General features: G+C 48.2%; 1 protein-coding gene across 12 annotated transcripts in view; it reads right to left on the bottom strand.

Annotated features, from left to right (window-relative positions):
• Positions 1-25,715, bottom strand: part of Banp (BTG3 associated nuclear protein) — a 75,067-nt gene that overhangs the window by 2,947 nt on the left and 46,405 nt on the right. For 4 of the 12 annotated variants that reach the window (XM_050165223.1, XM_050165226.1, XM_050165228.1 and 1 more), the window contains 5 exons: positions 21,200-21,367; positions 14,811-14,941; positions 13,513-13,584; positions 12,966-13,004; positions 2,855-2,980 (listed from right to left, as the gene is read on the bottom strand). In XM_050165223.1, coding sequence (XP_050021180.1) covers positions 2,855-2,980; positions 12,966-13,004; positions 13,513-13,584; positions 14,811-14,941; positions 21,200-21,367 — 536 coding nt within the window. The remainder of the gene's footprint in view (positions 1-2,854; positions 2,981-12,965; positions 13,005-13,512; positions 13,585-14,810; positions 14,942-21,199; positions 21,368-25,715) is intronic. The other 8 variants (XM_050165225.1, XM_050165227.1, XM_050165233.1 and 5 more) reach the window with 3 other exon arrangements.

The raw sequence follows: 25,715 nt of genomic DNA, 5'->3' as shown, positions 1-25,715 counted from the left end.
TAAATAGAAAATAACCTGGCTGCAGACAGGGCTCAAGGGTGCACTGCTTGTGTGTAAGCACGAGGACTTGAGTTTGGACCGTCAGCATCCACGCTGACGTAAGCACAAGTCACGAATAGTTGCGTATGTCTGTAACCCCCAGCAGGAAGACCACTGGAGCTAACTCATCAGCCAGCCTAGTCAATACAGTGGGCTCCAGGTTCAGTGAGAAACCTCATCTCAGAGAAAAGCTGAATACAGATGAGGACACCAACATCCACCTCTGCACATGCAAGCCCAGGCACACACACACACACACAGCCACGCACGCACGCAAAGAAAAGAAAGAAGAGAAGAGCTACACTATGCAGGGAGACTGGAGGAGTGACCAGGCTCCTAGGGGGGTGTGACCCAAGAGGACAAGACATCCAGGAGCAAGTAACTACAGAACATAACCTTCTATCCTTTTAGCTGTATCCTTCCATCATTCTGACCCTGGTTGACCAAGGACCCTGCCTCAGAATGGATCTGGAGGAGGGGACAGGTCTGGAGTGACTCCATTTATGGCTACCCTTCCTACTGGCTTACTTTCCACAAAGTCCACTTGGTGCTCACACAACTGGTCAGGTGGCTCTAGCGAGGCAATGCAGAGCCTCTGTCTGGTCACTCATAGTTGCCAGGAACCAAGGAGTCCTTCATCGGGGCTGTGTACTATTCTAGGAGGAAAGGGCAGAAGTCCCAGACATGAAACTCCAACAAGAAACACAACTGTCTATAGTAGAGACACCTTTGGCAAGATGGCACACCCATTCTGAAGAACAAAGAAGACAGTATGAGACATGGTTCCCTACAACCAGAGACAACAGTACAAACTAGCCCAGTGAACATCTAGAAGAGCTGTACTTGTAGACAGTGCTGGCTTGTCTGTCAGGTAACATGTGCCTTTTTAAAGGACACGTGCCAACCACATAAGATCAGGGTGTTTTATGCTAATGAGGGTCTGCCACACCAAAATCAACTCAGCTGTCCCCTCAGAAACCATGCTGGGTACCACAGTGTCAGTGTCAGGAAAGGGGTCTTTCATAAGGGCCTGGCCCCTAGTACTCCTCTGGGAGGCGGCCCACCTCCTCCTTGGAGAACACAGTGGCTGCTGGGCCCATCTCACTTCCAGTTTGATTCTGTTCACCTACAGAGGCCCTAAATGACTCTGCTCAGGGGGAGCCAAGAGACAACACCAACAATGACAACCTAACTGGTCTCTGCACAGATCTGGCTCTCATGACCCACCTTTCTGGACCTGCCTTTATGTCAACAATTGGGGACAGGAGGACAGTTTCCTTGGCCTCACAGGAGCCACACATCCTGGTCAGCCACTCTGTGGGCCATGGTAACAGGCAGCAGGATGTGCAAAATGAGGGAAAAGCAGGCCTTCAGCCCTCTCTAGATGCTCAAGGTCAGGCTAATTAAAAGGAAAAGGAGTGTGCAAACACACATCTGTATAACTGGTTTCCAGGCAAGTTCAAACTTCAACATAAACACTTGCTTTAACCAAAAATACCTCAGCGCTGGCACATCTCACATGCCTGCCCTGGCACAGCTCCTGCACAATGCTACTGCACTCCCGCCCTCTTCAGAGCGAAGCAGGGCAACTGGTGCTCAGTGCCCAACAGCGGGCTGACGGTAAACATACCTTCTTTTAGACAAAGCTTAGCCCCTTACAGGGGGAAGCCTGAATAGAGTAAGACGATCTGGTTTCTCCAGAGTCACTGACAGAAACCTCGGGCTTCCTCCTTCCACTCTGACTTACGGTCGGGCTCATTATTCCTGCTCAGAACTACGTTTCTCCAGCACTGTGCTTTGCTTCACTGGACCAAGCAGGTGAACTTAAAAGCAAGAACTTTATATTTAGGGGAAGAGCAGATGGAGCTCATGTTCTGGGGATAGCCTTTGGTGGTAGACCCCCCACCGTGTGAGCTGTCCTTGACCTCTCATGGGCAGCCAGGGTAGCTCAGGACCTCACTTCCTCTGCATTTACTCACCCACAGTATCTCCTGTCCTCCCCACTCAGCAGCTCTTGTGGATCTCAGTGGGTCCCGCATGCTCCTGTGCCAACCCTGTACCCCAACAAAACCATGCTCTGCAGAGGGGTGGACTATTCCCATGCACATCTGGTCACAGGAGCTTCCTGTTCTGACTGCAGGAGCATGGGGCCAGACAAAGAGGACAATATCTATGGCCCACTTGTGCCTGGCTATCTCCCCTGCAACTGCCTTAGGTCATCCAGTAGGGTACCCCAGCTAGAGGCAAGGGGTGGCTCCCCACGTGTCCCTTGCACAGCAGAAGCAGCCTTAGAAGGAAGGAAGGGACACTGACAACAGAACTGCTGCAACAGCAGCAGGAGGGCTCCGGGCTCATCAGATGGCCTGTTTTACTGGCCATTAATCAATCTATAAGCTTTTATCCCATCAATAGTTTCAAGTGTACCTGTACACATGTCTTCATACACATGTGGTCATACACGTGATGTGCACACGCAAGCATGTGCATATAAGGCATTTACCTGTTCACAGACACCTCATCAGCTCTGCTAAACCCCTAACATGTCCCTCCCCTATGGTGTCTCTGGCTACCAAAACAAGTTCTTATCCTCAGGCCTCTGTAGGCATGGGCAATAACAGTTATGCGGCAGCCTCTGCAAACCCGGGCTCATAGTGTGTGGCACTGTCTAACTTGCTGTAGGTTCTCAAAGGGCCAGATACCTGTGGTAAGCAGGCCCCGCCTGCTCTCCAGGGCTCTAACCTGACCCTTCTTCTCATGGTCCCTGGAAAACATTAGTCAGGCCACCCATATCTCCCAACAAGAAACACTTACAAACCTGGATCATCTCATTTCCAGCAGGCAGATCAAGTGTGTCTCCTCCCAGAGGCCAAAGCTGGGAGGGATTAGCCTGGGCCACTGAGTCACCGCTGACAGGAATGGGATTCTGGCACAGGCCCCACGACTGGAAGAGATCAGAATGGGGGCTATAGGCTTGGCAGTGACTTGTCAAGCCACAGACCCCACCTTGTGGGGAAGAGGTAGGAAAAGGGGAAGGTGCTAGCACACTGTGGCTGCCTGGGAACTCAGAAGCCAGGCCACCCTTGAAACCCCAAGTCAGGAGTTATAACATAACCAGTTTCCCCATCATGTTACACTTTTACAAATTCCTCCATAGTGAGTCTAAGGTAACTGTAGCTGCTTTTAATTATGGAACCTGTTTCCAGAAGGCTCTGCCTGTGTTCACTGCAACAAAGCAGCACCTTCCCTGCTCAGCACCCCAACAGTGCTGTCCTGCCAGCACTGCCAATAAAACCACCTTCTATATGAAACAAGAGGCTGGTCAAATCTGAGGTGCTGTACTGTAAGAAAACATGAATTCACAATATTAAGACAAAGGTGTAACTTCATCAATCAACCAATTAAAGGAAGCAGGATTCTCATCTGGAAAAAGTTTAGACAGTTATGGCTTTCAAAGACTAGAGCTACCAGGCCTGACTTGCAAACTGTCTCCCAGTGAGAAGCGGTAGGACTGGACCCTGGCTATAGGATCTGACCATGTCTGTTTCAATTGTGGGGAAGAACTGGTGAGCTGTCACCTTGGCTGGCTGCTGTGAAGAAGAAACTCGAAGACCAAGATTGTGTCAAGGGTGCCATCACCATGCTCACAGGGAGGGCACTTGCCTGGGAAGGCCTGGTCATAACTGAACTGTCCAGTTCTGGCCATGTTTCTTAGGCCTGCTCCTGTGTGTCTCTAGTTCACACTCAGAACTTATCATTCTAGTGACCAGTTCTCATTCAGCAACAGGAGCAGACATGCACCTGCCTCCAGCACCAAAAGAGGGAAAGCTCCAAGGCACGTTCCAGGCAGTTACCAAAACAAGCACCTTTCAGCATTATTAGCATGATGGCTAATAATCCTAGCACTCAGCAGGGAGAAGCAGGAGATCAGGAGTTCAAAGCCAGCCTTGACTACTTTAAGGGAGTTGGATGTCAGCCAGAGAGCTATATGAGACCACAACAACCCAAGTATGGTTCCACCGGAAATGCTACTCCGGGTAAAGGGTGACAGCCATGAGGACTGAGCATGGCGTGTTCATCCCAAGAGCTTCTTTGAAACACTGTAGCCTGAGCTAGCAGCCAGGGCAGGGAAAATGACATCTGGCATCTCTCCTTACAAAGGAGGCTGAGGAAGGTCCCAACAACAGCAGAACCCTTGCTCTGTGCCCGACACAGTAGTGGTGACTCGAGCACCCAGCAGGTACCTACTACAGTGTTGGAAATGCGTGGTGCATGTGTTCAGCCCTGCTTAGAGCCCCCACCCCCACCCCCACCCCGTCACAGCGCTGTGCAGAGTAGCGTGGGTGTACTGCAGTGAGCACAGGAAGGACTGCTGTGCCCCTGATCAACAGTGACCTGGTCTCTGGCATGTCCTGGCAGTGCTTCAAGAGGGCAGTGCAGCTGGAGGTTTGGCTTTAATGTTAATGGTTAATTTAATGATGAATGAGAACTGAAAGTCAACTCCCAGCTGCAGGATAGCAAAGATGAGCTTTTGTTGGGTGCCCAAGGTACATTTTGGCTGCTCAAGAAGACTGAAGACTCAGTCTGTTCTGAGGAACCCTTGCTGTGGTAGGCAAGAGTCTGACAGGCAGCAAGGCAGGTCACCACGGCATGGCACACGGCACATTTCCACTCTTCTCCCAATAATGAACTTTCGGGTCCTTCACTCTTCCTGCTCACTTTGCTGGACCAGAGCCCTGATCTGCAAGTTCTCCGAACAGGCTCTGGAATGTGGAGGTGTCTGACTGCAATGAAGTCAGAGCTGGCACCCAGGCCAACAGACAGACCCATCACTTCCATGCAGCCAACCTCTAGTGGACTTCTCAAGGGACAGCACAGACAGGCCAGAGACAGGCCAGGGAGCAAGCATGTGCTATACTCTCAGCTTCACTGGTAGCGGCTCCCCTAACACATTTTTGAAGCAGTAACTTTTCAGACATATGGAAATGTGGCAGAGGGCTCGAGTTCAGAGCAGGGCACTCAGAACAGGGAGCATTGTCCTTTGGAGCACACAGCATCTGGTTTTCCTCCATCCACTGCCAATACTGAAGCTCTACTTAAAACCCAACTGAGATAATGCAAAACTGGTGCAAACCCTAAAATCATGCAAGAAGCCCCAGGATCTTTCAGCAGTATCTACATATGAAACTAAGTCCCACCGAGAATCTACTAGGAGGCAAAACCAAACTAAAACAAAGGGAAACACTTGTGCCAGGGTCAGACACTCACTCGTGTTGATTAGTGTGTGGCCAGCCTGCCCACAACTGCAGAAAAAGCCCAAGAAGCCTCAACTTGTTTCTCTTACTCACTTTCTCCATCCAGACAAGGGTCTTTCCCCACCTCAAAGGGTGGCTTTCTCCAGAAGAACAATGAAGCGCTAAAGGACAACTATCCAATCACTGACTGCCCAGACTGCAACCATCCACAAACTTTCCAGATATATGAGACATTCCTATGACAAAAGTCAACTTATTCTGCACTGCTGCCCCTCTTCCGTGTGTGTGTGTGTGTGTTGTGAGCATGTTGTATGTTGTGTGCTCACGCATGTGCATACATGCTTGCCTACATTCACACACATTTACCAGCCAAAGATCAATGTGACTTGTTCTCCACCTTACTATACTGAGGTGAGATCTCTCATTGAGTCTGGGAACTGTTAATTCAGCAAGCCCAACTGGCCAGTAAGCTCCAGTTATCTGCCTCCCCAGGGCTGGAATCACAGATGTACACTGCCACACCAGGCTTTTTTATGTGGATGCCGAGGGTTGGAACCTAGGTCCTCATGTTTGTGTGGCAAGCACTTTACCAAGTGAGCCATCCCCTCAGCTAATAATAATTTTCTGGTCTCTGTTCTAGTTAAGGGTACTATTGCTGTGATGAAACACCACAATCAAAAACAAATTGGGGAGGAAGGGTTTACTTGGCTTACACTTCCACACTGCAGTACATCGCTGAAGGAAATCAGGACAGGAACTCAAACAGGGATGGAACCTGGATGCAGGAGCTGATGCAGAGGCCATGGAGGGGTGCTGCTACTGGTTTGCTTCCTCTGGCTTGCTCAGCCTGCTTTCTTACAGAACGCAGGACTACTAGTCCAAGGGCAGCACCACCCACAATGGGCTGGGCCCTCCCCCAAAAATCACTAATTAAGAAAATGCCTTACAGGCTTGTCTACAGCCTGATCTTATGATGATTCTAGCTAGCATCAAGTTGATATAAACTTAGTATTAGTAGCACAGTCGTGTAGGTCTGCCTGGTCTTAAAACATGGACAAGAGGGTGCTGGGATTAAAGGCATTTGTACATGCTTAGCTACGGATCCTTTAAGTCCTCTAGGGGAATTCTACCAAACACATGTCCTTGAGTTCCTGTGTGTGTGTGTGTGTGTGTGTGTGTGTGTGTGTGTGTGTGTGTACTGCATGCATGTGTTTGCATGGGAGAGGGTGGTGGCACACACACAGTGAGGCCAGAGGAGAGCATCACATGTTCTCCTCCGTGGCTCTCTGTCTCACTTCACTGAGATAGGGCCTCTCATCAGATGTGAATCTTGCTGCCTTCCTCCCTGGATTTGCACACGACAGAAATGACCCATTCCAGAGATAAGAGTTCAAGTTATAGAGTCACCCACTGAGGAAGCCATGTGCACTCTTCCTTCCTGTCCAAGGCTGGCAGATAAAAGTGCCAAAAGAGTGGGCGAGAGGAATGGGTGCCTCTGTGAATAAGGGGTCTTGGAGCTGGAGGGAGCCGCATGAAAACACACAGGAAGAGCGCCCTGCTGTGGGAGCAAGTCAAAGCCTAAGACTATATATAGTGGCTTTTTCTGAAGTGTATGTGGAGTATCTCAAATGTCAGAGGATCTCACAGCCCTCCCTGTCCTTCAGCCTAACAAAAACAAAAGAATCAAGATGCCTAGGACAGGAAAGACACTAGAACAGGATTGTGTGAGAAGCAGTCGGGGAGCTTGGGGCCCCAGCTCAGTAACACTTGGGGCTACCTAGGCTGGCGCCACCCAGGACTCTGGGTGCTTAGCACAGATGTTACCTTGTTTGTTATTCCGAGCTGCATTCTGCATGTTAGGAAACACAGCCCTACGCAGACTCATTTGCCCAAGTTCATAGGACCAATAAAACCAAATGAACAGAGGAGGCCTTTAAGGCAGTGTCCCAGCCTGCTGTGCTCCATGGCTGGAACCACCACTTGCCTGTGACAGGTTCATTAGAAAAGAGCAAGGGGAATGATGGCACAGCAGATGGCGGCCACCCCCAAAGTGGGAAACATTCACACCAAATTCCCTCTCCTTCAGCATTTGTTATGAAAGAAAACAGCCTTAGAGCTAGGACACCTACTGATGGCTAGCCTTTCCCCACAGCATGCTCCCCAGCTCTCTGGAGTGGCCCGTTGAGAGCTCAGATTAGGGGCCTCTCTGAATCACCCCTAAACAAGATGGTACTACAAGAACCAGTGTTTGGGAGCTGACCTGCTCCAGCTCACCATATGGCACGCAGGTACCAGGCCAGCCCAGCGGTCACTGGCTCTACCCCTTGCCTTGTGGGAATTCAGTACTCATTGCTTTTGTGAAACTGCTACCTCTCTTTCCTCTCGAGGACCCCATGCTCTTATTAGGCACATCACTATGACCTCCGTTTTCAACTGGAAATCCATGGATAACCAGACTTGCTGGTGCAGGCACACACACACACACACACACACACACACACACACAACCCCAACTACTCAAGAGATTGGGCGAGGAAGATCTTCCTGGACTACATGTTAAATCAAGTCCTGGGCTAGAGAATGAATTCAGGGCCAGCCTGTGCAACTTACTGAGATCCTGTCTCAAAATGAAAAACAACGTTAATCCTAACATTTGAGAGGCAGGGGTAGACGGATCTCTATGAGTTTCAGGCCAACCAGAATTACATAATGAAACCTTGTCTCAAATAAACAAAACAAAACCAAAACTGAAAAAGAGCCAGTTGCATACTTCAAAGTATATAACTCAGTGGTAGGGCACTTTCCTAACAAGGGCAATACTGCAGTGTCCAGTTTCTTCCTTCTTCCCTCCCCCTCTCTCTCTCTCTCTTTCTTTCTTTCTTTCTCTCTCTCTTTCTCTTTCTTATTTTCTTATTCTTTTGGTTTTTTGAGACAGGGTTTCACTGTTTAGCTCTGGCTGTCCTGGAACTCACTCTGTAGACCAGGCTGGCCTCCAACTCAAAGATCCACCTACCTTTGCCTCCCGAGTGCTGGGATTAAAGGCGTATGTCATCGCTGCCCGGCCCCAGTTTCTAGATAGATAGATAGATAGATAGATAGATAGATAGATAGATAGATAGATAGATAGATAGAAAGAAAGAAAGAATTCATATATACAGAGAGGCCCTGGCTTGTGGACTGTCAGCTTTAGGGTGGAATAAAAGTGTGCCCACATTACCACTGTTTTCCCCTTTGAGGCTGTCACCCTGTGGGTAGGGAGGTACCACACCCTAGGATCAAACAAGATTTTTTTCTCCTTTTTGGAGATGACCTAAATGTTCTAAATCGGAATTAGAGAAGACGTGAGCACATGCGCCTGTGTAAGCGCTAACCTGCAACACTAGTGCAGGCCGCACTCCTCACAAGGAAAAGGCTGAAAAGAATGGAGTGGAGCCTGTTTCCAGTGCTAAGATCCTGAAAGTGTGTTGTCCGGGCGGTGGTGGCGCACAGCTTTAATCCCAGCACTCGGAGGCAGAGGCAGGCTGATCTGTCAGTTTGAGGCCAGCCTGGTCTACTAGCGCTAGTTCCAGGACAGCAGGAGCTATATGCACAGAGAAATTCTGTCTTATAAAAAACTAAAACCTTTTCAAAAACAGAAAAAGCAGAAACTGTACTAAAAATGATAAAAATCAATCAAAAGTGATGCTGTGATTCCAGAGTTGCCCTTCGCCTGGGCTGACTGGAGTCCCTTAAGAGAATGGAATGTGGGATGGAGGTGGGAACGGGGGCAGCAGCAGTGTGGCCTGCCCTTGGGTATCTTTGGGATTATTATGAATCCACATCACCTTATACAAATAACACAGCCCCTTGAAAGCCTCGGTTCTAGTGACCAGAGGCTGAGACCATAAATATGAGTGAGCATTCCTCCAAGTTATCTTTTCAAACATGTCACAACATACTTCCCAGCCACAGACTGTGCCCAGTTTCTCATGGGACTCTGCCTGACTTCAAAGGCTCTTTGGTGTCACAAGCTGTAGGACACAGTACCAAGAAAGTTGCCAGGGGTGAAAACAAGAGCCCAAAGTAACATTCGGGCCTGAAACTTCCTTTTCCCTGCCCAAGTACAGCTCAACAACAGGTCTCTGTCTTTGGCACACTTGGCCAGAAGTCTGTCTGTTGTGGGATGTTTTTACTCTGTGTGAAGATGTATTGCTGTGATTGGTGTCATAAAAAGCTGAATGGCCAACAGCTAGGCAGGAGGTAGAGGTGGGGCATCCAACCAGAGAAAAGAGAGACAAAGAGAAGATGGACCTAGGCCCTGGGAGAAGCCAAGAGACATGGAGAGGAAACAGGAGGTGCAAGATGGAAGACAGGTAACGTCACATGATGGAAGGTAGAGCAGCATAAATGGGTTAATTTAAGTTATAAGCTCTAGTGGGGTAAACCTAAGCTAAGGTTGAGCTTTCATATTAACAAGTCTCCATGTCATTATTTGTGAGATGGCGGCCCAAAGAAAACTCTGATTACATCTGTCTGTCCAATTTACACAGCAAGCTTTTGTCTGGAAGCATCCAGCCACCCCCATACTGCAGGGGATGCTCAGCTCCAGAGGACATGGAGTTTGCTCAGCTGGAGGCGGGCACTTCAGAGATGTTCACAAGTTCGAGGATCACCTAGAACGAAGCCACTGGCAGTACTCCTGACTACCTGTAATCAGAGAGGCCTGTGCCACCAGGCCTGGAACACAGTTTGAGGGGTTTTGTTTTTTAAAGATTTACTTATTAAGAATGCAAGTGGTGTGCTGGGAGGCAGCAATTGGGACTTCTGGGCTTAGGATCTCCCACATACCACATTTGCTATCCTATCAGAATGTTTGGAGATTGTGTTATTTCTTTAAAAAAAAAAAAAAAGTTACTGAAAGTTTATTTATTTATTTATTGGTTTTTCAGGGTTTCTCTGTAGCTTTGGAACCTTTAATCCCAGCACTCGGGAGGCAGAGGCAGGTGGATCTCTGTGAGTTCGAGACCAGCCTGGTCTACAAGAGCTAGTTCCAGGACAGGCTCCAAAGCCACAGAGAAACCCTGTCTCAAAAAAACAAAAACAAAAACAACAACAAAAAAAAAAAAAAAAAAAAAAAAGAATGCAAGTGGTCTATCTGCATGTATGCCTACACACCAGAAGAGGATCTGATAGATCTCACTAGAGATGGTTGTGAGCCACCACGTGGTTGCTGGGAACTGAACTCAAGACCTCTGGAAGAACAGCTAAGTCCTCTTAACTGCTGAGCCATCTCTCTAGACCCACATATGCAAGTTTTTATAAAGTTCCTTTTTAGTCTTTAAAAATCATGTGTAGGCCTATGTATCTGTACGTGAGTATGAACATATGAATACAGGTGCCCAGAGGCCAGAAGAGGACATCAGATCCCCCAGTGACGCAGTTACTGGTAATTGTGAGCCAGCCACATGACACAGAAGCTGGGAACACTGCAAAGCAGCAAGTGCTCTTAGCCAGCCCCAATAATGTTTAAACAGGGTTCTAGTATAATTCAAGAATTATCTTCTGACTTATCAAGATGAAGAAAACATATTGATATTACAGCACAAATGTTGTTTGTCTGAAAAACTGGAATATCTTAGGCGACTAGGCTAAGCTGACAACAGGAGTCATCTATCACACAGTGGTTCACAGAGTGCGATGTGTCAGGACCAGTATTCAGGAGCCAATGTGGAGAGGGTAGAGAAGAAAGTGAATACTACTGAAGCTATAGTGGCGCCCATGCTGCCTTGAGGAGCTAGTCTGTAGTACAGCCAGAGCTAAAAGAAGAAACCTTGTCTCAACAACAACAACAACGACAAAAATTAAATAAATAAATAAATAAATAAATGAATAAATAAGTAAAAAGTCATAAAATATCTTCCAGAGCTTTTACAACTGAGGATGATGTCCTAGTAACACCCTTTCCACACACCTACAGGCAGCACATGCAGTCAGGTTTCAGGAAAACATTCCAGCATTTACACCAGAATGAAGGAAAACCTAAGACCAACTTGGAATAAAGGATCCAGAGCCACAGGCTCAATCCTCTTGTGGGCCCAGGAAGAGGACAGGTGACAGGGCTAACTGTCCCAAGCACAGGTCTGGTGACCTTAGCTCCACTGAGGATATCAAGGTAAATGGAGCATTTGTGCCTTCTGAACCATAACTGACGCCATTCTGAGTAAGGTTACTGAACAGACTCGAGAAACGGCCAGATGACGAAATAAGGACAGAATCTCAGCAAGTGGGAAGCAAAGACCACGTGAATGGGCCTGCAGAAGACAGCTGCTTCATGAGCACAGCTGTAGGTTCCCACCAGAAGGCAAGCTGCCTCCAGGAGAGAAGAGGATGCCAGCAGTGCCCTCTGATGTGTGGTCCCGGATACAGTGACACTGGGAAGCAGGGAATGGGAAGAAAGTATGGGGTTCACACGTGGAAAGAATCAGATGTACAAGTTATTTCTCAGTGTGAGAAGTGATCATCATTGCAGCTTCTTGCTGGGAGGTTGCTTAGAGCAGAGTGGGAAGTAAATCCTGGCTGGCAGCAGTGACTGGCTTTTGAGACACTGGGGACAGAGGTAGAACCAGGTGTCTGCCTTGGCAGCCTCACTGCCCCTGACTAGAAGCCTGTGGCTGTGATCTAAGCTGCCATGCCTGGAGTTAGACACTGGGCTCTCTGCCCTCAGGTTAGGTGGAGAGGCCAAGGATCAGGCAGGCACTTCTGCCTACCATCAGGCACAAGCATCATACACTGTGAAAAGCCCCCTGTATTTTTTTTTCAATTCCAGGTGGAACTTGATTCATGATAGAAACAGTAAGAAACTGAGGTAACAGGCTTTTCTTTCCTTGTCTATGAAAAGGTGAGATCTTCCCATGGAGAACCACCAACAAAACAAACACAAAGCACAACATCATAAAGAGCAGAGAGGAACCATCTACAAGGCTGAAAACTCCTCAAGAGGAAGGCTATGAGAACCAGCTTCTGCCACTTGCTCCCAACTGCACAAGCTTGGCAGCAATGAACAGGGTTCTCTTTAGCACAGGGAAGACACATGGGTCTTCCAGCACAGAAATGCTAGTCTTACAAAACAAGGAGCAGAACCTTGTATGACGAGTGAGTTTTGTGTGTCTCCACAACTTCTTAAGCTGTATTATACAAACAGGAACACGTCCTGACTATTCATAGGGACCCAGAGTGGAAACTATAACCTTCCCAAAAACCCCACAAAAACCCCACAGAAGTACAAATCCCCTCTGCCACCACCAGCTTCCCTGTAGCATTCCCCCCTGGGCACCCACAGCCTGGGACATTTCACTAAGCACAGAAGTCCTTCCAGGTATAAGCTCTCCTTATTCTCAGAAGAACCAAGCCTACCTTGTCCTACCTGTGCAAATGTCATCAGACTTTCAGGGAAAGTTGCAGAAAGCAATGAACTTGGCGGGAGTTTCTTCTCTGGTGCAAAAGCTAATGTGAGAGCCCACAAAGCGCAAGTGCGGGCCAGAGTCCACCTGCACGTACTCCTGGACACTTCACCGCAGCTGCCTCCTGCTGGACGCAAGCCCTCTCCCACCCTCACACCAGTGTCTCATGCTAAGGAACACAGACTGTGTGCAGGACATGGTGAGAAGGTGTGGATGGGGACAGGTGAGCACTTACCTGTCCATCCTGGCCAACGTGATGGATCTGCAGATTGCCCTGCAAAGTAAAAAAAGGAGACAGAGTGAGAATTTCCCTACACTATTCAGAAATAACAACTATTCAGATATAACTAAGTCTACAAAAACCCAACCCCTTTTAGCAATAAAACCCATGAAAATAAACCAAGTATTATAAGCTGAATCTTTTTTTTTCTTGTATTAAAAGCACAAAAGTTTAAGTCTGTTCCCAACTCTGACTCACAAATAAAAATGTCTTTATTTTTCCTTTTTATTTTAAACAACTGTAGATTCACAAGGCATGTACACAGGAGCGCAGCATGGCCCACAAAAGGCAGGAGCTATTCCCACCACTCTGGGCCTCCAGAGTCTCTTACAGGTCGCATTTCATATCATCATCAATTGTGAAAGACATCCCAGCCACCCCACTGAGGCAGACAGACTCTCTCCTAGAGCGCTCCCCAGGCTCTGCTGGAATGGCACTGGGTCCACACACTGAGCACATGATTGTGTGGCCTTCTGACCTCACAGGGTGACACCCGACTCACCTCACTGTCCTGTGTGATCTGCACCTGCTCTCCTTGAGGCACCTGGGCAATGTGGAGGTGACCCTGTGGGATCCGCAGCAAGAGAAGACACCAAGAAGCATCAGAGAAAAACAAACCAAAGGAAACAACAAGCACCCTCTGCTGACTTCATGCCTATCTGCTCTCAGCCCAAGAGAGGGCAGGGCTGGCCAGCTTGGTGCAATGTGTGCACAACCTGAGCTCATCCCACAGTCTCTTAGGGAAATGTTCATCACATGATTTATGTGATCTGCTGAACTTTAAATGTTACTTAAAAACTAAGAATGTGGGGGGTCACTGGGGGAAAGCTGGTAAGGATGGCAGGTGGGAGGGGTCACTTGTGAGCACTGCACTGAAGTGGAAACACTTCGTGTAAACAGTAACACATGTTGCTCCAAGTCTAGGGTCTGACTTCTATCAAAATCCTATGTGGAGTTGGAGAGATAGCTCAAGAGCACTTGCTCTTGCAGAAACTCTGAGTTTAGCTCCCAGCACCTGTGGGGTGGCTCACAATACCCCACAACTCCAGCTCCAGGGCATCTGAAGCCCTCTTCTGGCCTCCGTTGACACTCACATGCACAAATCCCCCACACACACACACACACGCATGCACATTAACTAAAACTAACTCTTTATTTTTTAAATCCTCTCTTAGCTCAATCAAGGTCTTGCAGCAAAGAACCTGCTGCAGGTATTGAGCTGCTTCTGCTTCACTGTGCACACATGCCAAAGGGATCTATTCCCAGTGCTCTCCCAGACTTCCCCACTGACCAGATGGCAGTTCCTGTTGATATCTAGTCAGTTACACAGATCAACAAGCCCGTGAAACCCACCACTTACAGTCACTACATTTCCTTTAAAATAGCCCCACAGCCAATGGACAAAAATACCAGAGTGATCCCAGAGCTGCCCATAGAGCTCCTTGCTCTCCAGCAGTTTCTGAGGTGCATACTTCCTGTTCTGCTGCTCCCTACTGTGTGCTCAGAGTATGCAGAAAACTCTGCCTAGCCTTTGTGCTGCCTATGGCTCAGAACAGAGCACCCTGACTGAGGCCTGCCTCTTCACTGAGATGAACCACAGGAGCTAGTGAATGTCCTGCAGGGATTTCTGTCACTAGGTTGCTCCGCAGCAGCCAACAGCCACGTGCAAGGTTGTCAGGCTACTTCTCTAAATGAAACACTTTCACCTCAAACTATCTGCCTGCTTTCTCCCCGTGCCAACAACACTCCCTCAGCCTCCTCCCCCCACCGCCCCAGACACCTGAGTGAGAAGGTACGTACTACTTGCACCTGTCCATCCTCTCCAATCTGGTGGATCTGCACTTGCTGTGCATTGGCCAGCGCGTAGTGTAGAGCCTGGGGCTGGGACTGCTGCAGCTCATTGGCAGGTGGAGGGGTACCCATCATGGTCTCTGTGGAACACAGGAGCAGGTGTTAGTTAGGACCCTTAGGTACCACATACAGAGTGACACGCAGTCATCTTGGCTCCCGAATGTCTCCCTCCCTCAGTTCCTGAAGAGGGAATGGACCTTGTTCCTAGACTCGGGTCAGCACATCTCTGCTCTGCAGAGATGTCAACAGCAAGTCAGGGGGAACTGAGTTTGTAGCTGAGGCAAGCATTGCTAAGATTCAATGACACTGTTGTAACAAACTTTTTCCTGCAAACACCTAAACAAACTACTGACCTACTGCAGGTCTGTCCACAGATATGACCACAGGACTATGCTTCAATCAAATTGCATCTACAACACATTTTATTTCTTATGTTAATTAAAGTAAAGCACATTTGGTTTGATATATGGTATGCTATTTTAATTGTAATACAAACTCTAATGACTTTTCTTCCAGTACTGGAGACTGTTTCTAAGACGTCCGGCATGCTACACGTGTGTTCAGACACTGAGCACACCTCAGCTCCAACTGTAATGAGACCAAAAGCAGAATTTCCTGAAACAGGATATTAGGGCTTAGATTTTTTTTTTCAATGTATATTATGCAGTTCCACGGCAGAGGTTTGTGGTAATTGGTCAGAACAAGCCTGCTGGGCAAACAGTGTAATGCCCTGAGCCTTAAGAAAGTGGACTGACATTACAAAGGATGCGAAGCAGACTCTAAAGAAAAGCTCAGCGTCCTTTCCACAGCAGCATCAGACTGCCATGTGATTTTAAAAGCACCATGACACCAATTAAACCTGTGGATTCACACACATGTACGGGCAGAAGATGGAAGAGCTGGTCCTCTGCCACTCTAACCTACTGGCTACTACACAGATGCTGCTTCACACGTCCAGCACAGTGAAGTTCACACCGTGCTGATTTTCAGAAACTAACATGAAATGGACTCTGTGGTTTGTATCCAAACTGAAAGGGCCTAACCCATCATCAAATAAACTAGCTTTTAAATTAAATAAACTGGGCATACTGGCATACCCGTGAGCCCAGCATTCGAGAGGCTGAGGAGGAGGGTCACAAGCTGGAAGTCAACCTGGACTATGCTGCAAGGCCTTGTCTCAATAAACAAACAAACAAACAAACAAACAAACAAGGAATGAAGACACAGCTCAATGGTAGCACAGCAGCCTGGCATGCATGAGGTCCAGGGGCTCAGCCCTAGCACCACCAAACAAACTAGCTAGCTGTCTTGGTTACTTTTCTATTGCTGAAGAGCCACCATAACTAAAGCAACTAGTAAGAGAAAACATTTAATTGGGGGCTTGCTTGCAGTTTCAGAAGATGAGTCTATGACCATCAGGGAGCAAGGCAAGCAGGCAAGCAAGACATTGGAGCAGTAGATAAGAGCTTACATCTGATCCACAAACACAAGTCAGAGAGAAAGAGACTGAGCCTGGCATGAGCTTTAAAAACCTCAAAGCCCACCCCAACTGACCCATCTCCTCCAACAAGGCCACGACTTTTAATCCTTCCCAAAACTGTAGACCAACTAGGAACCAAGCATTCAAATACAGGCGCCTATGGGGGCCATTCTCATTCAAACGACCACGCTATCCTTGGCATAAAACTCATACAGGGCCAGTGAGAAGGCTCAGTAGGCACCTGTCACCAAGACTGCTAACCTGAGTTTGATCCTCAAAATCCAAACAGAAGGAGCGAACCTATTCTGGCAAGATGTTCTCTGCCCTCCGCTCACGTGCAAGCCACATGTGCTCTCATTACCACACCTACCCGACACACACACACACACACACACACACACACACACACACACACGGGGCATGCACGTGAAAATACACATACAAAGTAAACAAAATGAAATAAAAGATGAAAACTTATCTACATAAATATTTTAAGGAAAAAAAAGAAATTATTTTGCAGTATTGTGTGGTGGTCCCTTGTCTCTCCACTAACAAGTCTAAGGTAACAAGGCAACCCAGCTGGAATCAATACCAATTCCAAATTAACAGGATTCTGGCTTAATTACATTTTACCATCACCAAAATAGCCTTGAAGACCAGAATAGCTTTGCTAAGCCAACAGCAGATGCAGACAGAACAATGACGAAGATTCCAGAAGTCCCTTTCCTAACCACCCACCCTGTTTAATCAGATCTAGGCCAAGAATGTGGCGTGTAAGTAAGGACAGACAGATGTCTCATCAGTTTACAAAGCAGGGCACTGTCACAAGACCCCATGGATGCTGAGTGGCCAGAAGAGCCGAAACCCAGGCTCTCTTCTGAAAGCAATGGCCAAACCAGTCACGGCCTGAAACTATATCTACTATATCAGAGGCAGCTCTGAGCTCGCCCCAAAGCCACGGGAAAAAGGTTACAATTACCCATGCCTCACACACCCCCATCCCCATGAACAGCATCCTCCGAGCCACAGGTTCTTTTCTACTCCAAACACAAAGAGCACAGCACAGGGCTGGCACTGCTCTCACTCTAACGATGTCCACTGGCAGAAGGACAGAGACCACAGGTCAAGCAGAACAAAGAACAGCCACCTGGCAGAGCCTTCTGGGAACGATGCCTCGGTCAGACCAGCACACATACTACAGGGCATGTCCATTCCCCAACAGTCAGTCACCCTGGGAGGGGGGCACTGACAGCTGCCAGGGCTTCTCAAACATGACATTCCTGGGGACCTGCCCAGATTTGGGGCACTTAATACACTCCACAGTGGCTGGCTGCCCACACAAGAAGCCAGCATTCACAGCATCTTAGAGAAACGCTAATATGCTCATAAACGGAGCAGCAATAGGTAGTAAAGAAAATAGCCACCGGTGAAAAAGAAAAAAATTAAAAATTAGAAAAACGGAATATAAATATCATCATGCTAAGCCACTGTCGAGCAGTAGAAAGAAATACAAGTAACTAGAAGAGCCCAACCACTAACGAGTAAGTAAGCCTGACAGTGACAGGAGCAGGAGCCACAGAAACAGGCACATGCGCTGAGTCTCAATCAGGCTTGCCAGCAAAGGGGGTGCCGGTGGCTGCGGGTTAGAAATGTGGAGCTTCAAGCCACTCCACTCTACCTGAATTAGCACATGATTCCAAAACAGCACACCTCCACCTGACAACCTGGGCACCTGTGCAGGGAATGCTCTAATGGCTGGGATATGTATGAATGGAGCCCCGACCTGCTTTTTCTATGCCAATCTCTTGGTGCCCACACCTCTGAAGGCAGTCCAACTCACCAATGCCACCACTCCTCAGCTCCTTCATGTACACTATCAAACACTGACGGTTGGAGTGTCTCATCCTTCTGCTCAAGTTCCACTGTCACCACACACATTGACTTCTGACAGCCTTCACACTGCCCTGTGGCCATGGGTCAGACCATCACTGCGGTGGCTGAGGCAATGCGGACAGTGCCCTGTCCAGCGGCACGGGTACCAGGGCTCAGCATGCATCTGAATGCAGCCGTGGGGCCTCCAGGCTCACTTTTCTGGACTGCACATGTACCTGGCAGGCTCTCTGAGCACGTGTACTGCTACAGAACTGTCTCTTTCCACCCACCCTGTGCTCGTCACTAAGTTGGCAATACAGGCCATGACATCACACTGTGTCAGATTCAGGGTGAGACCTGGCTCACTGGGAACCTGTCTAATAAGCTCTACTTGACTGTAATTCCTTTCAAGTCCTAACTAAACAGCCAGTTTCAACGGCATGAATACCTAGCAACTGCTCCTTCATGTTTCCTCTCTAACTCTGCTTGACCATTTTTTGAAACTCATTTCTTTCCTTGCTGCTACATTTCTGTTCCTCTTTGAAGCCCTTGAGCACAACTTTAACAACATTTTAGTGACATGGGCTGTTAATTCCAGACTGGGTCTCCTTAGACACTAGGTTTTTTGTTTGTTGGTTGGTTGGTTGGTTGGTTGGTTGGTTGGTTGGTTGGTTAGCTGGATCTGGGTTTTGTTTGCTTTCTGTTTTGGTCATAGGTCACATTTTCCTGTTTCTTGGTACCGTATCCGAGATCTTGTAAATGTTCCCAGATTAGGTGTCTGGATTTTGTCTTCCTATTAAAGTGCTGATACCTGTGGGCCCAGTGAAATCTTCTCAGGTTGTCTTTAAGTTCTGGCTTTACATGGTTGGAGGGATGGCTCAGCAGCTAAGAGTGCTGGCTGCTCTTTCAGAGGACCTGGGTTCAGTTCCAGCACCCACATGGTGGCTCCCAACTATCCATAATTCCCAGTTTCAGGGGATCTGATGCCGTGGGGAAGTAGTCTTGTATTGTTTTAAAAGAATGCTGATTGGCCAGTAGCCAGGCAGAAAGTATAAGTGGGGTGACAAGAACAGGAGAATTCTGGGAAGAGCAAAGAGTCAGCCTGTAGTCATCATCCAGATACAGATGTAGCAAGATGAGAATGCCTTGCTGATACTACCAAGCCATGTGGCTAACAGACAAGAATTATGGGTTAATGTAAGGTGTAAGAGTTAATAAGAAGCCTGGGCTAATAGGCCAACTAGTTTATAATTAATGTAAGCCTCTGTGTGTTTCTCTGGGACTGATCGGCTGCAGGACCAGGTGGGACAGAAACCTCTGGCAACAATCTGATGTGCTCTTCTGACCTCCTCCCTCTAGCACCAGACATGCATATGCTGCATAGACTTACATGCAGGCAAGAGACAATACACATACACACACACAAATAAACAAACAAACAAATCTTTTTTTAAAAAAAGTTTTGTCTTTACTCTGGGGAGAGCCCAGCCACGGCCCTCTAGCTCTCTCAAAAGTTGGACCTGTATCCACGGCTTTTTGCTCTGGTTGGTGGGCATGTGGACACCTGTTCCACCCAATGGCAGCTTCGGTACATTGGCTAAGATGTCCAGCTGCTACACATGGCAGGCATGGGAAACCAGCAAGAATCCAAGGGGACTCTGTGTGACTTGGAACCTCACTTCTAGTTTCACCAGATTCACTACTTGGGCTCTCCCAGCACAAGTCTGCCTCCTCGACTCCTAATTCAGCTGTGCACTACCCAAAAGCCCCTTGCTGCTTCACATTCCAAACTGTGCCTTGGGAGGCATGCTGACTGAGGACAGGCATGCCAGCTTCTTGCTCTTGGGGCCACAGACCTAGGCTTTCCTGTCTGCACAGCAACTTTCTATAACAAGGCTCATCCCAGTGCCCAATTCTGCAACCCAATGAAAGCAGAATCTCCTAAACTTTAAACTATCATACGGATGCAGAGCTCATGGACAATAACACGGGAGCCACAGTAAGAAAGAGCTGATAAGCCACTGCCAGAGCTGCCACCATGAAGGTGCCATTGTTCAAGTAAGAAAGGAGCAAACCACAACCAATGTGGGTTGACAGCAATCAAGAGTTAGTCTTAAGATGCGTTTGACCCATTCAACAACTGCGTGGTACACACACATGCACACGCACACACCCTCAGCCAGATATAACTTCACCAAGCACATTCCACCCATGCCTAGAGGCTCCCTCAGGTTCCCAGGATAGAACTCAAAACTCCTCATTCTACATGGGAACAATGTGTGTGGCCCACACAGCTGCCATCTTAGGAACCTTGGCAACAGCTAGAGCCAAGTATCTGATAACCACCAAAATAAGGGAGGAAGAGCACTTTCTGGAAGGTGGTCAAGGAGGGCTCCAGGTAAGCAGCTTTGTAGCTTTCAAAACAAAGTCCCTGGACAAAGCCTGTACTGAGAGGGAGCCCTGCCAGCCCCTGCCCACTGCTGCTCTGGGTCCTGAGCCAACCCCAAACAGGACTCAGCTTTCAGGAGCACTGCTATCGCCAAGAAAGCTGTGAAAAAGAGGCTAAAAGACTGTTTTAGGTGAGGACAGAGCTCAGTGCAAAGTACCAGAGCCAAGACTGCCCGAGGCCCTTGGGCACAGCCCTAGCACTAGAGAAGAGAGGAGGACAGGCCCATGGGCAGAGCTTGGAGAATCTGTCTTGGGGATCTTGAGGACAAGCCTGAGTCTACAACCTCAGACTAAGAATCAAGAGCATAATGTGGGCCTCCACCCTCACCTACAGCCACTCGGCAAGCAACAGTAACTACTACTAAGGTTGTAAGACACTCAGGAGATGAGTAGCCAGACAACACAAGGAAGGTCACACACAAATCCTTCCTGCTGGACCTACGGGGGAAAATAAGCAAGCCTCACACTGAGTGGGGCCAGAGCTGTCGAGCTCTTGCATGAGAACAAAGGCTTCAGGGCAGCCTTCTTCTGAGCATACCTGAGGCACTGTATGAGGATGAGGACGGCGTCCTCCGGGAGAAGCTCTTGACCGCCAGGCTCTGGCCTCGCTGTTTCCGCCGCCATGCTGTACGGCACTTGGAGTCAATGCTCTGCTTGATCCGATACCAGTCAGATTCCGTGATTCCAAATTTATAGAAGAGGTGACCTGAAAGAACGTGTCCCAGATAAAAGCTATCAGATGCAGGCTTGACCTAGGCTTCCCCTCTTGAGAGCTGAGTGCTGCAAAGAGACCCATCTGACCTGCTGGCCTACTCCTGGAAGGCTGATTTTCTTCCAGAATTCAAGCCAGAAAATCTAACTGCACAGGGAAGAGTCACTCAGGTCACTGGGTCTGCAGGGCCAGGCGCAAATACTTGTCACTCTTCTTATTTATGTAGCCACGAAATAACCCAACTTCACCCCAACACCAAGGGGACTCCATTTCTCCAGGCTCCAGAGCCTCCAACTTCTCTTCCCCTAAACTCACAAGACAGCACACACCACCCGACTGCCTAGGGGATCAAATGGAGACTTCGCACATTACTCCTGCTAGAGCTGTAGTCCCGCCCACCCACCTCTGCCCAGACCTGTCAACAGTACTCTGTCCTCCCTCCTCATCCAAGCCTCCCCTCAGCACAGTATGCCTGCTTTCTAGAACACCCATCACTTCTCTGGATTGTAATACATGAACATGTTGTAACTCCTTCTCCCTTATAAATGCAGGGAACTTGGTTTTTCTCTCTGTGCTGTAACTCAGAAAACACTGGTTATCTGTGCAGTGAGCAGCAGTTATCTGGAGCTATTTGGCCAGTGCTCTTTGTCAGATGCTTGCTCCTGTGTTCTTACCAGGCTGTGTCCCAGAACAGAAGTTCCGTGAGCACAGCAACTACTTACTCCCTGGAGTACTACCCACAGCCCACCATGCACACCCACTGGGACCCAGACTGCTGATCCTTACGTGTACAAAGCACACCAGGAGCATCACTGAGCAGCATGCAGATACTGACACTCAGCAATCAGGAGATCACAGACACAGAAAACATAATAGAGACGATAGACTATTCTAAGTCTGGCTCCGTATCTCACTAGCCCATGTGACTCCCCTCCCTTTTTTCTTTTTACAACTTTTTTTTTGTATTGCTACTTCTTGGACTTTGCCAATTAAAAAGAGTGTATGTATATGCATGCATGTGCACAAATGTTTCTGTGCATGTGCACTTGAATACAGATGCCCACAAAGAGGTCAGAGTCACTGGCTCTCCTAGAGCTGGAGCTACAGACAGTTGTGAATCACTATTGTGGGAGCTGGAAACCAAGCTCAGGTCTTCTGAAAGAGCAGTAAGAGCTCTTTACCACTGGACCATGTTTCCAGACCATGGCCCTTTCTTATACCCAATGGCAGCAATGGTGGTGAATGACACAAGACATTCTCTTCAACAGTGACCTCTGTAGCTGGTTCATGCAACTTCACTGATTAACAGGAAAAATTTAAAACTATAATAATAATAAAAATTCTAAGTTAGAAAATTTCCTGTTTTGACTATTAAAGCCACTGAATTTGGATCATATCTGAGAGCTAAGTTACCACGCAAACTCTAAAACTGCTCCTATGGATACAAAATACAAGAGAGAATGAAAATAAAACCTTTAAATGCTATATTACGTATCAGGCATTAGGAAATGCCTGACTCTTCTGTGAGCACATGATCCGGAAACAGCGACAGCCAGATCTGTGATCTGGAAGGAGGCTGGACTGCGGAGAACACCACATGGGACCACTTTCCACCCTCCCTCACGAAAGGGAATCTAGGTGTGAGCTGGAGCACTGGTCTCCTAAACAGACATGGAGTTAGTATTTGATACAGGTGCTGCGTGTAGCTTTAAGTATGAGTAAAGGACTAAGGCACACACTAGCTACCTGGCCCCAGTCACAATCACCACAGAACCCACTATTGACCAATTACCTTATTTGATGCACATCTGACAGCTTCATGAAATAAGAATGTCATTGTCCTTGTGACCATTTAGAAGCAAAAACTAGGGACAGGAAAGTAAGACCAGCCTCATAGTATAGCTTCTGGCTATCCGCCTATGCATTCACTTTCATCACAACTGAGGTGAAAACCTCAGCTGAAAACAAGGAAAGCCTGCTGCTCCACCCTGCTCAGAAGGCTACCCTGAGGTCTGGCAGTAGAAACTTGGCTCAAAACTAGAAGCCCTTGGGGCTGGAGAGATGGCTCAGTGGTTAAGAGCATTGCCTGCTCTTCCAAAGGTCCTGAGTTCAATTCCCAGCAACCACATGGTGGCTCACAACCATCTGTAATGGGGTCTGGTGCCCTCTTCTGGCCTGCAGGCATACAGACAGAACACTGTATACATAATAAATAAATAAATAAATATTAAAAAAAAAAAAAAACTAGAAGCCCTTAGCTGAGTCCACACACCTTTAATCCCAGCACTCAGGAGGCAGAGGCAGGCAGATTTCTCTGAGTTTGAGGTCAGCCTGGTCTACATAGCAAGTTCCAAGACAGGCTCCAAAACTACACAGAGAAACCCTGTCTCAAAACAAAACAAACAAAACAAAACAAAACAAAAACAAACAAACAAAAAAAAAAAAAACAAAGAAACCAGAAGCCCTCAGAAGAACAGGAACAGAAGCTTCCAGTCGCCGCAGTGTGGGTCACCTGTCGCCCAAGGAGTGAAGCACTTACTTAGTTCACAGGAAGGCTAAGGTCAAGGGCACACCTGCACCAAGCTGTGGAAGGTGCCCCAGCATGCTCACCCAGTAGCAGAGCCAGGAAGCTCACATCATTGCTAGTGGCCTTTCCACCCTCCAGAACTCCATTGCTGACTCTGAAAACCATAAAAGCAGCTACCCAGCTCTCACACAGTGAACCGACACAAGAGCCTGCTAGGAGCTGTGGGAAAGGCAACAGACTAGAGGGAACAAATGGAGCTGCCCCTCAGTGGGTGGCATATTTCATTACCAGTCACAAAGGAAGGAGGACACTACCACTGCTAAAGTAATCTCAAGTCCAAGGAGAAACCCATGCAGGAAACCGCAAGCCAAGAACTCATTTTTTTCATAATAGATAACAGCAGCTCCCCCAGAAAACAACAGTCACCACCCCCATGGACAGGAAGGAGCACTGAGCTGGGGAGCACTCTGAACAGGCCCCACCAAGTCTCCCAAGATCTCCTGCCAGGCTTCCCTGACTCATCCTGACCCATACATACTTCCTGACAACTCCTCTTCCTCCTCTTAGTTTGCAGTCTTTGATGGCCATTCTAAGCTGGGTCCACAGCACAGTGTCCAATCCCTTCTGAGAAGAGGTCTCCCACCTGTCTCTCCACACAGCTACCAGCTCACACTGACCAAACTCTTCTCTGGCTCTCTGGTCAAACTAGTGCTCTCAGTATATCTCAAGACCCCTGCCCGAATGGCAGACCAATGCCACACATCGGTTGGATACTAGCATGGCCTGTATCCAAAAGACACTCAAAGGCACTCAAAGTCACACTACTGCCTTTCTGCACACACTTTCACTGATGACTCAAATCCTGGGGAGCTAACCAATCCTTAGCAAACTCAACAGGCTGTGAAGATGGGACTTAGAGATGAGACCACAGCTAACAGGACTAGACGAATAAAGCCAGCAGCAGGAATTACCATGAGACTCCGAAGTTTAAGGCAATACTAGACAAGTTGAGGCTTGGAGAAAGATCAAAGGTGAACAATCTTTTTTTTAACACTCAATGATTCCTTGTGAACACTAACACTACTGACAGAAGGGCTGGGGGAGGAGGCTGGGTAGATATGGCCCCATCAGTAGCCTCTAAAGGTGGGTCTATACCCAAGGGAGGAGTCTGTGTGGTGCATCCAGACCTTGACGAGGGCCCACGCAGATGGAAGAATGCCAGCAATTCACCCAGTTTCTGTTCCTATAAAGCTAAGGCTAGTATGGGGCCCAAGGCCATGGGCCATGGTTCTTATTCACAGCCTACATTCCTTCCCTCACACACGGCCTACAAATTTGGCTGCCAAATGAACACAAGTGCAAATCATGGTTTGGGGAAGGCAAGGCAGACTCTTAGGCAGATGTCTGTAGGCTTAGCATCCTTTTCTCCCCAACTCACCACAAACCTTTAGAGCTAGGCCATGGCATCTAGTCTAAAATATGGGGCCCACTGGCTCAACACTCTGAAGCCCCAATGCCAGTCTCTCTGTCTAAGGAAGGTTACCTTCTGTGGGATATTTCATAGAGCTATGGTTCCTCTGGCCCCAGTACTTCCCCATGTTGCTGACTCCTCAGTAAGGACAAAGAAGCTGCCCCCTCTGAGATGATGGAAAGGCCAAAGGTGTGGCCCCAGTGAAACTAAACACACAGACAGCCCAGGAATCATCCTGCACATGAGCAGAGGCCACCACTTGCCAGTTCATTCCAGGTAGCTCTGGAATGAACAGTCTAGGAGGCTGGATATCAGACTGGTCACTGATGAGGAGCCTGAGCTTC

The sequence above is a fragment of the Alexandromys fortis genome, unplaced genomic scaffold (assembly GCF_014885135.2).
Source record: "Alexandromys fortis isolate MF-2015 unplaced genomic scaffold, M_Fortis_MF-2015_v1.1 scaffold_165, whole genome shotgun sequence".
Taxonomy (NCBI): Eukaryota; Metazoa; Chordata; class Mammalia; order Rodentia; family Cricetidae; genus Alexandromys; species Alexandromys fortis.
Note: the sequence above shows the minus strand (reverse complement) of the source record. Positions and strands in the feature narration are given on the sequence as shown.